At 38.1% G+C, this 13,338-nt stretch overlaps 1 protein-coding gene across 2 annotated transcripts in view; it reads right to left on the bottom strand.

Annotated features, from left to right (window-relative positions):
- Positions 1–13,338, bottom strand: part of dhx36 (DEAH (Asp-Glu-Ala-His) box polypeptide 36) — a 170,587-nt gene that overhangs the window by 111,262 nt on the left and 45,987 nt on the right. For both annotated transcript variants that reach the window (XM_056478445.1, XM_056478446.1), the window contains exon 6: positions 8,765–8,844. In XM_056478445.1, the coding sequence (XP_056334420.1) occupies positions 8,765–8,844 (80 nt within the window). The remainder of the gene's footprint in view (positions 1–8,764; positions 8,845–13,338) is intronic.

The raw sequence follows: 13,338 nt of genomic DNA, 5'->3' as shown, positions 1-13,338 counted from the left end.
GCAAGAGAGCTGCTGCACTACTATCCACCGTGTCTGCATTCAGACCCGGAGATTGAGGAGAAGAGAAGTCCTCTTCATTTATAGTGTTTAAATAAACATGATTATTTTTATAATTATATAACAAATTGTGGTTGTGTATATGAAATTACAAATAACAAATGTCGAAGGGCATTAAATTACTCACTGTTTATTTCTTTGCATTTTAACTTTGTAAACTATAAAATCACGTGTCTCCTCACGGTTTGTGTCTTATTTTGTGAGCCAACTGGCAGTTCACTCCCTTCTTTCTCCCCTGCTCTGCCGGCCACACCCACTCCTGCCTCTGCTCACAGCACTCCATGCCCATCATAAAGCAGTTTTTGAAAATACTTTGAGGTAGACTTGAACCGAAAGATGGGGGTTTCATGGCCCATTAAAGGGAACAGATTTTGATATTATTAATGGAGTACAAAAATTTAAATGGCTGCAAAAATTTCAAAATGAGTATTCTTATTGGTTTGTAATCCCATTTTATTTGTTAAAAAAACTTGGAGGTATAAAGTTTTTTTTTTTTTAACAGTGTGACTTTGAATGATCTAAAATTCCACTGAAACTTTCTAACTTAATGTATCATTATGGAATAATCACTGTATATTAATGCAACGTAAATCTTTTTCTTTTCTTTTTTTGAGGACTGGTGGCAAAATGGTATTTGATAATTTTTGGTTACAATGAGCTTGGCATATCTTTAAATTTGTATTTAAAAAATATTTTTGAAAGTAATTATTAGTAAGTTGAGTTTTGTAGACAAAAAATTTACAAATATGTTTATTAGAAAGTGTCTTATGCAGGAATGCTATCCTGGTCCAAAGAAATTAAAAACTTCAACCTTTTAATAAGAATTTAGTTAAGAAAATAAGATGCAAATATTTCATTTCCTCTTCCTCCAAAATATAAAGTACATTTTAAAATCATGTATGATATTTACTCTGCAAAGGAGTTTCTAGAAAAAGATTTAATGTGAATTGTAATGTCTTCCAATTCTGTAATAGTGATATTGAAACTGTCGAAAAGCTACATTTCTTCATTGCAATTTGGTTAATCCTTTCTGGTTTGATGTGGGCAATTAGATAAAGTAATATATTTCAATGTATTCATTTGGAGTACATCTGATCAACAAAAACGACGACTTGTTTACTTTTTCTCAGAAGCTTCAAGACAGCTAATTATTCTGGAGCTTACAGTGCCTTGGCAAGACCGTATTGAAGCAGCAAATGAGAGGAAGTGTGCCAAGTACTAGGAATTAGTGGAGGAGTGCAAGGAGAGAGGCTGGAGAACTTTCTATGAGCCCATAGAAATAGGATGTAGAGGCTTTGCAGGGCTTTCACTTTGTAAAGTCCTCAGTCGTTTGGGCACTACAGGGGTGGCAAAGAAAGGGGCCATTCGATCCTCAAGCGAAGCCACAGAGAAGGCCACAAGGTGGCTGTGGATTAAGAGGGCAGATCCTTGGACTGCTACTGGGACACAAGTCGGGACTTGATCAACCCCGGCTGGGTCACCTAGGTGAGAGTGTATGATATTGAGAGACCCGAACGTCCCAATGATCCCAGGATACATCACTGATGGTGTGTCCCAAATGCATCCATGAGATGTTTCTTTCCTAAATCAAGCCTGGCGCAGCCAGTGACTCCTAGGAATAGACTAGGTGGCAACCAAGAATAGTTTGGTTGACTACTGGAGAGACAGTTGACGGCACGGAAAGACGGCACCTAGGACAATATGGGTTAGCACCCCAGCCTGTGTCTTTCAAATTGTTTCAGAGAGAACCCAAACAAGCTACGGAAAGCCCTACAGAGAGATAACCCCAGGAGATCCCAAGAGGGGGGTGGGGGGGATCTCCAAAAGGACGGATGAAAGGTTAACAACCAATGCAAACGAACAGATGACGAACGTAACATATTTGACTTGCATTTGCGGAAAGCTGTGTAAGAATCATCGGGGCCTAGAAATCCATCAGGCCAGAATAAAATGTTTGGAGCAGGAGAGTAAAGTGCAACGCACAGGTCCTGAACCTGGTGAGACGCAGGAGGAGCCCGGCCAGGAGGCACCCACAGAGCCAAGTCCCTTCATGTACCAGACCCTCAAATTCCAAGAAAAGTAGTTCAACAGCATATTAAATGATCCACAGCCAGCAAACAAAGTGAGTGGCTACAGTTCAATGAAGATGTGTCCAACATCATTCAAACCATAGCCAAAGGAGATGCAGATAGCTGACTCAAAACGATGACTACCATCATCTTTAGCTAAGCTCTAGAAAGATTCGGTTGCGTAGAGAAAGGAAGAACCAAGCCCACCTCCAACACTATGAACCGTAGGGCTACCCAGATACATCACCTGCGTCAGGAGCTTCGTTCCCTCAAGAAGCTGTATAAGAAAGCTACTGATGAGGAGAAGCAATTATTAGTGGAGTGGAAAAACATTTTGCGGAAGAAGCTGATGATCCTACACAAAGCAGAGTGGCATTGGAGACGGGGGCGAGAAAGAGCCAGAAAGCGAGCGGCCTTCATCACCAATCCCTTCGGCTTCACAAAACAGCTGCTCGGGGACAAACGCAGCAGTCGACTTGAGTGCTCAATCTAGGAAGTGAATCGCTTTCTTGAGGACACAGTGAGCGATCCACAGAGAGAGCAGGAACTGGAGCCCAACAAAGCTCTTATCAGCCTCGCTGCCCCAGCAAGAGAGTTCAATTTGAGGGGGCCAAGTCTGAAGGAGGTCAAGGAGATCACTCAGCATCTACTCCAGGCCCTAGTGGCATACCTTACTTGGTCTATGAGCGCTGCCCAGGGCTTCTCCGGTATCTGTGGAAGATCTTGAAGGTGATTTGGCAACGAGGAAGAGTTGCTGAGCAGTGGAGGTATGCCGAGGGAGTGTGGATTCCTAAAGAGGAAAACTCGAAAAACATCAACCAGTTTCGAACCATCTCTCTATTGAGTGTTGAAGGGAAAGTGTTTTTTAGCATCGTCTCACAAAGACTGACAGAGTTTCTCCTCAAGAACAATTATAACGACCCTTCAGTGCAGAAGGGGGGATTCCTGAAGCCCCCGGCTGCTTAGAACATACTGGAGTAGTTATACAACTCATCAGAGAGGCCCATGAGAACAGAGGGCACTTGGTTGTCTTGCGGTTGGACCTGGTAAATGCCTATGGGTCCATACCGCACAAACTGGTCGAGCTCGCTCTACACCGCCATCATGTTTGTAGTAAGATCCATACAGACTCCTATTCATCCCACATAAATAACAGTAATGCATATCTCATGTGGAATTATAAAATAGAAGCCCTTCAAACCTTCCAAAAACACTGTTGTATGTGAACTCATCAATTATTAAAAATAAAACTACCTCAAATTGTTAGTAGACATTACCACAGTGTCAGCTAAACCTTTTTCATGGCCATCTGATGTAAAATTATAAAATAAGAGCCCTTCAAACTTTCCAGAAACACTGTTGTCTGTGAACTCATAAATTAATTAAAATAAAATCACAATATAAATACAAAAATAAATATCACAGGCCTGTTTTACCTCAAATTGTTAGTAGACATCACCACAGTGTAAGCTAAACCTTTTTCACGGACATCTGATGTGAAATTATCAAATAAGAGTGTAGTGATCAGTGGTAAAGCCAGGAAACGTGTGAAAATTACCTTTAACACGTTCCAAATTATGGAAATTTGTTTAGAATTTCCAATACAAACAAATGCTGCGGAGTTAACACTAAACTCTGGCCTTTTTCTTAAGCTTATCAGAAAGTGGCAATTGAGACAGTGACCATCTGTCTTTTGTTTATATGAAAGTCAAAGGTGTTAAGAGCCCAGAACTTGCAACACAGCTTCTTAATCCAATCAACATTCTACATCGTCTCAGACACAGTGAGACACATGGATCAGAAAACTGACATTTCACAAAGGAAACACAAATGGAATATTTCACTTATGTTTAATATGCACTGCTTGAAATACTCCACTGTATGAAACTTTGCTTGTTAAGGTTTATATATGAATGCTTGGGTAAAGATCAACAATACATAGTGATGTTTAGACTCTATATATTGCAAATAATGCCTTGGGTAAATTATATGTGGTTTGGAAAGTTAATTATGCATAGGAAAATATTTAAGACTCTTAAATACTAGAATAGTTAACCGGTGGACTATGACTATGCAAATACAGGTCACACTATGGATGACACCTCCCAGTGACCAACTCACAGGATCATCCAATCACAATGCTGGATTTGAAAGGTGACATCCTTTCAATCGCGCCTTCCAGAGAAAATATTAAAAACATTCTCTCAAAAAAAGAGATGTTCAGAGCAAGAGTGGTGCAGATGTGTGTTAGTAACAAAATGTGAGGTGGTATGCAATTGTAACGGAGTGTGGTACAAAGAAGAGTGGTATCAAAAGTGATGTTGTAACTAGGACTTCTGAAGGCATCTGAAACCATAGCTTCTAGACTGCCACCTCCGTGTCAAATCTGTGTGTCCCAGATTTCCAGGAACTCTACCTTCAAGGAAAAGACGTCAGCGTGTCCCGACATCAGAAAAACCACCTCCAGAAATATCCAGTTCTGCGTGTTCCAGAATCTACAGATTTCTTCTTCTCAAAGCTCAAGAGAGCTAAGTCTGCTCGTTCCATGCTTAAAGACCTGCAAGAAGATCCAACTTCTTCCAAACACCACATCAACGGCAGAAACGTAAATATACAACTTTCCAACCCTTTAAATTAGACCTTGGCATAGTGTGTTTCAGTATAAAATATTCTAATTAATTCTATGCTTATAACTGATATTCATTAATAACAAAAACTAACCTCAGTTCTTTGTTATTGTAGAATAAGGTTTACCTTAACTTAATCACCTTTATGCCTATGCACTTCTTTATTGTACATTTAGTAATTTTAGTTACCCTTGTTTACTATTTTGTTAATAAATACACATTTATTACAATTGTGTCTTTCTTGTGTTGATAATACTGTAAAAGGCTCTACAAGTCACATGATCTCATTATCCTTCAGATTTGGCCAGATAATAAACTCCTCATTCGTATAATTTAAATAACAATATTTTATTGTTAATTATTTTGACAGTGGCAAGCTGTCTGGTGCCCCGTTTAAAAGGAGTTATTTATCTGTTATTTTTACATGAATTGGGGCTCTCGCGTGAGTTTAAAATTTCAATATTAATATCAATGCCAAAATACTGATTTTGATATTTGATAAATCCAATTATCACTACAAGAGCCCTTCAAACTTTCAAAAAAAACACTGTTGTCCATGAAATCATCAATTAATTAAAATAAATCTTTTAGATATCACAGGCCTGTTTTATCTCAAATTGTTAGTAGACATTACCACAGAATCAGTTAAACTGTTTTTATGGCCATCTGATGTGACATTATAAAACAAGAGCCCTTCAAACCGCTCATAAAACGGTGTTGTTCCTCAACACATCAATTAATTAAAATAAAACTATTGGATATCACAAGGCCAGTATTATTTTAGATTGAAAGTAGGCATTACTATGCGTCTGAAGTTAAATTATGAAATAAAAGCTCTTTAAAACGTCTATAAAACAATGGAAGTCACATGTCAGGACTGTAGGGACATGGTTGCGACATGCTGTTGTTTTCAAGGCGCACCTACAGTTCAGTGAGTTGAAACCTCTCAACCAGAATGCCTTAAACACACCATCAGTCATGCCAAAAGAACCACCCAATTAGCTTCTCACGCATGGAGCCACACATTTAAGAAATAACGATAAACTAATTGCCTCAGACAAACACAAAGCAACCAAATACTGTAGTGCATTTTAGTTTTCTTCATAAATAAAACTTGTATGAGAGCTACAGGGTTTGTCAGTGGTGGATCCATAGAGATCAGGGTTGATTGATGGTTGCTTAGCAATGATAAATGCCATGGGACTGTGAGCCCAAATGCATGTTGAAATTGATGAAAGAGATGAAGCAACTCGCAATTTCCATCCGATTTTAGAAGAGAAACCCAAACAAACCCAAAGTAAAACCTGTTTCACCTACACAGAATCCATTTTCACGTTTCTTGGACTAATCAAAATGAATCACGTGACCGCTCATATACAGCTTAAATTGCACAAATAGCGCGGCACAAATTCAGCATTTGACCGTTTGATGCGCTTAATGCGCAAATCGCGCGAACTGCTCGAGTTTGAAAAACTGAACTTCAGCGGACATTCGCGCTGCGTTAACCAATCAGGAGCTTGCTCTTGTGGGGGCGTAATTATGACTTAGTGCCTGATGTTGGTGTGCCGGGGGAAAATCCTCCTGCACACACTGACAGCAGTTCATCCAACTGGGCTCGGCTCAGTCAGAAGCACTGCTGAATGCTTTCATCATCCAGGTCAAGTTTCTGGAGGAGTTTTTGAGTTCACAGAGCTGGGTGCACCTCTGAAAAGATCTAGTGGACTCAGACACTGCTCCAAACTAATTGATGCTGTTTTTCAGCCTTCATAAAGCACATAAACACAGTTATTTTCTCAATAAAATCCATGTTAGCCATTTAGCAAAGAAACTAGAGAACCGGGCAGACAGAAGCCCAGCCGATCACATGAATCTGTGTCTGTTGTGAAATGAATTTGATGCACGAACAACTCTTATTTGGCGCACGAATGAAGCAAGTAAACTCAAATGTTCACGCGTCTATTTACATGCGAATAGCGTGATTTATCCGCACATTTCGCGTTTGGTGAGAACACAGCATAAGCCTGAGTCTGTGTCTGGCCTAAGCTCGTGTAAAATCATAGACAAAGTCCAAACCCAACTGAACTTTTTGGGCAAAGATTTTCAGCTCTACCCTGCTGTGTTCCTGAGGAATTACATAATTTAGTTTATGAATAGTATCAAATCGTTCAATATTTTCAACATTCAGACTAAATTTGCAGTCTTCCAGTTTGTCAGAGCTAATGACTGTAAATCTGAAAACTCATTCGACAACCACTAAAACTGCACAGCATCAAGTCATTGATGATGCTAAATTGCGAGCAGATTTTTGTTATCTCCAATGGTTGGCTGTGGTGAAGAAATTAAGTAAAGGTGAGAAATAAAAAACAGGAAATGTGTAATAGTCTCTGCATGGAGTTACCGAATTTTTTCAATTTTCAGAAGTTTATTGAAGAAGTCTGACTACATTGATGTGACTATTGTCAGTGTCGGTTATAGTGCCATCATCTGACAGCAGGAAGTGTGTCACATTTGGAATGCTTCAAAGTCATCATCTTTAATCTAAAGTGTCCCAAATATGGTAATGTCAAAACAACACAGATGTGAAACTGAGGTTTTCTGATATTTTGAACATTTTCGCCATGGCAACAAGAGAATCTCTGAAACATTCCCCGTGTGCTTTTGAGGCTTCCAATATGCTCACAAGTGCTTCCACATAAGAGTTGTGAACCGTTAGACCCTGGCAAAGTTCTGACATGGGTGCAGTTGGAGGGCTCACTAGTGCTTCCTTGTGTCTAAAATACATGAAGACTCCTAATTTGGTCTGAATGTTGAAAATGTTGGAAGATTTGATACACTACTAATAAATAAATTATTTAATCCCCATCAAATAATGTCAACATGATGCAAAAACATTCAGGATCTCAAAGTGTGGAAATATTTTGGATATCTTTAATGATTTTACCCATAGTGAGGGATTTAAAAATGAAGCTTTTAAATCAACCTAAGATAATAAGTTACAATACATACGTTGTCCACTAGAGGGGGTCATATAAGAAATCAATTTATACTTTATAAAACCAATTTAGATTATTTTAATGTAGTATTATATATGTTTTATTAATATAGTAAAATATCGCAGTATAGTATATTAAAATGTTTTAATCCCATTTCTATCCAAAGTATCATGAACAGCTTTAACAAAAATTAAAAAAAATTGCACATCATCAAAAATCATTATCAAGTACAGATAACAGAATATCACAGAAGATCACACAGTATTGCTGCTTTGTTTTTATATTCCCATTAAAAGAATTGCATTCACCAGTTTATCTAGAAAAGTCAAATATATTAATTACTGTTTCAGCAAAATAGTATCTTCAATAATGAAAAATAAATCATAAGAAATATTATTAATGACCAAGAACTAGTAAGAGCAAATCATCATATTAAAATGATTTCTAATGGATTGTGGAAGACTAAAGAGATTTTTTTTTTAAATAGATAAAACAAAATGTATACAATGGTCTAAAAAGCATAAGAATAGCTAAGTTTTTTTTTTAAATGCACCCTTTGTGAAATAAGAGACTTGCATCAAAAACACTTACAAATCTTAACATTGCCAAACTCTCTCTCTCTTTAAACGAGTACAAGAAAACGTAATAAATCTGCAGACATTGTAATAGACAACAAAATATTAAAAAAAAAACTGTTGCTAATGAACAGAGATTACTGATGCGTTATACATACACATACGTTATGCACATACATACATACATATACACTCACACACACACACACACAAACTCAAAATTATTTGCCAACCTGTGAAATGTATATTCATTTTAGAATTTACATATAAAAAAAACATAAAAAATTGTAAGCACAGTATTATTAGCCCAGTTAAGAATTGTTTTTTGTCTGTGTGTGTACTTATGTGAATGAGTTATTAATAAGAGAATTTTTATTTTGAGGTGAAAGCAAACTAATCTAAACATTAAGCGATTTTGAAAAGCAGAGCGCTTATTCACTCACCTCTGCAGACGAATCTGATATCCACAAGACTTCCCCTCTCCCACTGGCTCTGCCCGTTCCACAGCCACTCTCTCTGCAACCTAGGCACAATCAATTACTCTTAAAATCATAACTTTTTCAAAACAAATTTTAAAACATTTATTTGTGTGACCACTCATACTACACAAATTGTGTAGCCAGAGTGAGATAACTTGTACTATTGCTTATTTAAATTGTCCTCTTATCATAAATTTGAGCTCACAAAGATTACAAATTTTCTTGGTCTATTACAATTTCTTTCTTTCTTTTTTTTTTTTTTTTTTTGCAAATGTGGCGTTAGAACGATTTTTGTTCCAAGATATAAATATATGCTGTCCCAATGAGCTGTTGCAAATTCATATTTATTTATTTAGCACTTTTTACAATGTAGAGTGTGTCAAAGCAGCTTAACATAACAAAATAGAGTAAAGGAAAAGAGTAAAAGGCATAAGAATTAAAATTGTTAAGAATAAAAAAAAAAAAATACAAAATAAATACAAGATTAGGTGGATTCATTTTGTTTTTTAAGGTAATTCTCCTCCAACTCAAACAAATTTGATTTAGGTCTGCGGTTATCATTTTTTACCAGACAGATTTGTGAATGTACAGTACAGAGAAGATTTTGTTAAAAAGTTATTCCATTGGTGGGACATATAATGTTATATAATCTCTAAATTCATGTAAAATGTATGGTAACAATTTTTGAATGTACTTTTGTTTACAAATTCTATGATATCACATCCTCTGTATATACAGTAATTGCCATATTTCACAGGCTAATTAAACTCCTCTCTCAAAGTACTGGAAAAGTGACGATAATTCCATTATTTTTTCTGGAGACTGAAACTTTTTAAATACAAAATATTTAGTGCAAATTTAAGCAGTTGAAAAATAAAGTCCATACTAAATATTTTTAATTGAATAAACATAAATCTGTAACTGAATTAGTGTAAAACAAGTACAGAAAGCACATTCTACAGTACGGCTACAATACGGTATGCATTTTTTGGGAACCTTTCCAAAGGGTACCAGCACAATAGAACAGTACCAAAGAGTGGAGCTAGACTTGCAGCTGAACACTTCTGATTAACAGAGAATCTCACAAATAAGGATGCAATGATTAACCAATTTCACTTTAACTGCGCTTTAATTTGTCACGGTTAATTAATCATAAATGCTTCTCAACACAGCATTTCTGTACAGAACAAAAAATCTGCAACTAAACAAAGTTATGCCAACTGTGAACAAGTTTAAAGTTCCGAGCTTGTACACTGTGGCTAATACCAGTGCACACTGGACTGATCAGCTTCATACTTTGTATAAAAGATCCACATTTCTACTCCAAAGATTAAAAAATAAATAAATAAATAAAAATGGCAAGCAATTTTGCAATAAAGTTGATTAAAATGGCCTTTCAGACAGAGGTTCATCAGCCTTTGACTACATTTGTTCTCTTTAAAACGGAAATACTTAGCTAATATGTAGCTTAGATTTACATTAGACAAATAGTTTTTTTGATTTATTCTTATTTGTTTATTTATTTATTATTTGTTGTCAGTATAAAATTATTACTTATGCTTAAATGCTAAAAACTTTTCACTTATTCTTAATAATAATAATAATAATAATAATAATAATAATAATAATAATAAATAAATAAATAAATAAATAATAATTAATTTTACATTTACATTTAGTCATTTAGCAGACGCTTTTATCCAAAGCAACTTACAAATGAGGACAAGGAAGCAATTTACAACTATAAGAGCAACAGTGAATAAGTGCTATAGGCAAGTTTCAGGTGTGTAAAGTCTAAGAAGCAAAGCGTTAGTAATATTTTTTTTTTTTGAGAGTACAGTTAGTGGTATAGCCAGAGAGGTAGTTACAGATTAGGCAGGAAAGTGGAGACTAAATAGTTGAGTTTTTAGTCGTTTCTTGAAGACAGCAAGTGACTCTGCCATTCTGAAGCAGTTAGGGAGTTCATTCCACCAACTGGGCAGATTGAATGCGAGAGTTTGTGAAAGTGATTTCTTCCCTCTTATGGATGGGAACCACGAGGCGACGTTCATTCACAGAACGCACGTTTCTGGAGGGCACATAAATCTGCAGAAGTGAGAGCAGATACGAAGGAGCAAAGCCAGAGGTCGCTTTGTAAGCAAACATCAGAGCTTTGAATTTGATGCGAGCAGCAACTGGAAGCCAGTGCAAACAGGTGAGTAGCAGAGTGACGTGCTCTTTTGGGTTCATCAAAGGCCACTCATGCTGCTGTGTACTGAAGCAGCTGAAGAGGTTTGATAGAATTAGCTGGAAGCCAGGCTAGCAGAGAGTTGCAATAATCCAGTTTGGAGAGGACAAGAGCTTGAACAATGTGTTGAGCTGCATATTCAGATATGAAGGGTCGGACCTTTCTGATGTTATAGAGTGCGAATCTGCAAGATCGAGCAGTTCTAGAAATGTAGTCAGAGATGTTTAGTTGGTCATCAATCGTTACTCCAAGGCTTTTTACCATTTTGGATGCAGTAATGGTTGCCCCATCCATCTGGATTGAAAAGTTATGGTGTAGAGTCAGGTTGGCAGAAACTTTTCCGTTTCGCCAAGGTTAAGCTGAAGATGATGATCTTTCATCCAGTGTGTAAATGTCTGACAGACAGGCTGAGATGAGGCGAGCTGGAACCGAGGGATCATCAGGGTGAAAGGAGTGAGGTATAGCTGGATATCATCAGCATAGCAGTGGAAAGAAAATCCATGTTTCTGGATGACTGGTCCTAAAGATGTCGTGTAGATTGAGAAGAGAAGAACAGAGCCCTGAGGTACCCCAGAGTTTAGATGCTGCGGGGTTGGACACCTCTCCCCTCCACGACACCCTGAATGACCTGTCAGAGAGGTAAGATCTGAACCATTGAATAACAGTGCCTGCAACGCCCAGTGACTCAAGTGTACATAGCAGGATCTGGTGGTTACAGTGTTCAAAATCAGCTGATAAATCAGCAAGATGAGGACAGATGATTTAGAGTCTTGCTTTAGGCCAGTCTGAGATCCTCCACGGCCGAGAGCAGGGCAGTCTCAGTTGAGTGGCCTTTCTTAAAGCCAGATTGCTTGTTGTCCATGAGGTTGTTTTGAGTAAGAAAGTCCAGGACTTGATTGAACACTACTTTCTCCAAAATCTTGACCATGAATGGAAGCAGGGATACCGGTCGGTAGTTTTCAAGTAGCGTTTGATCCAGGTAGTGCTAGTGTGGAGCAGAGTGTATCAATGGCACTGTTCGTATCAAGTGCAGAGAGTTTGCAAGATGGAGGAAGAGAGTCTGAAACAATGGTGGATAGTCTATTGGGTGAGAGAGAGCGTAGGTTTTTGCGAAAGGCAACTAGAGTTGGAGTGTGTGGCGGCTCAGGAGTAATGTGGATGTTGAGAGACAGAAGGAAATGATCCGATGTTTGTAGTGGAGTTACTAGTGTTTGATCAGCGAAGCAATGTCGAGTGTAAATAAGGCCTAGCTGATTACCTGATTTGTGAGTAGCAGAAGTAGGTGCTCTTTGAGGTCAAAAGAGGCTAGCGAGTCTGGAAGTCAGCAGCTTGAGGTTTTTCAATGTAAATGTTGAAGTCACCTAGCACCAACAAGGGAGTGTCATAATCAGAAAAAGATGAGAGAAGAACATCCAGTTCATCTAAGAAGTGACCTAATGTACCCGGTGGGCGGTAGATGACAACCACATTTATGTAGAAGGGGTGGATAATGGTGACTGTATGGAATTCAAAGGAGCTGATTTTTGGCAGGGACGGTCTCTGAGTGAATTTCCATTCTTTGGAAATCAGTAGTCCAGTCCCACCCCCTCTCCCTGTCTGACGAGGAGTGTGGGAAAGAGAGAAATTAGTAGAAAGAGCTGCATGTGTAGCAGTGTCCTCCGGTCTCAACCAGGTCTCAGTTAGAGCCATAAGATTATAGTCAGAATGAGTGGCTATGGAGGTAATAAATCTGCCTTGTTAACAGCAGATTGACAATTTTAGAGGCCCAAGGAGAGAGAGAGTTGTGAAATAGCAGATATATGTATTGATCGAAGGTTGTGACGATTGTGCCTGCAGCGTACCTCCCGTGCTTTGCAAGTGTTAGTAACAACAGGAATTAGTAAAAACATAATAAAAGTGCAGGGAAAACAATAATAAGTGCAGAGATAAAGTAAAAGTACTCAAGTGCTTTGTCTGTGTCTTTGCTCGGTGGAGTCGCGCAGGTCTTTACTCTCGTCGGTCTTCACACAAGGCAGCCTTCACACGAGGCTGCCGCGACCGCTGCCATGGTGAGACTAGCTGCTTATATACACCCCTGAGCACTTTGCTGATTGAGCTCAGCTGGACACGCCTCGAGAGTAAAAACACCCAAACTCGCGGCGGGGCGCGAAACCGTCCGGCTTGACACACAAGCTCTTACAGTAACCAAGGAAACAGTGGGTAACTTTCTAGTACCATACACAGATAGCGAAAACAAGTTTAAATGTCCTACAACCATACACAACCAGCTAAAACAGTCTAAGTGTTCTCTAACCATACACAGCAACTGAAA

This window comes from Danio aesculapii, chromosome 18 (assembly GCF_903798145.1).
Source record: "Danio aesculapii chromosome 18, fDanAes4.1, whole genome shotgun sequence".
NCBI lineage: Eukaryota > Metazoa > Chordata > Actinopteri > Cypriniformes > Danionidae > Danio > Danio aesculapii.
The sequence above is the reverse complement of the archived record's forward strand: the minus strand, read 5'-3'. Positions and strand labels throughout refer to the sequence as shown.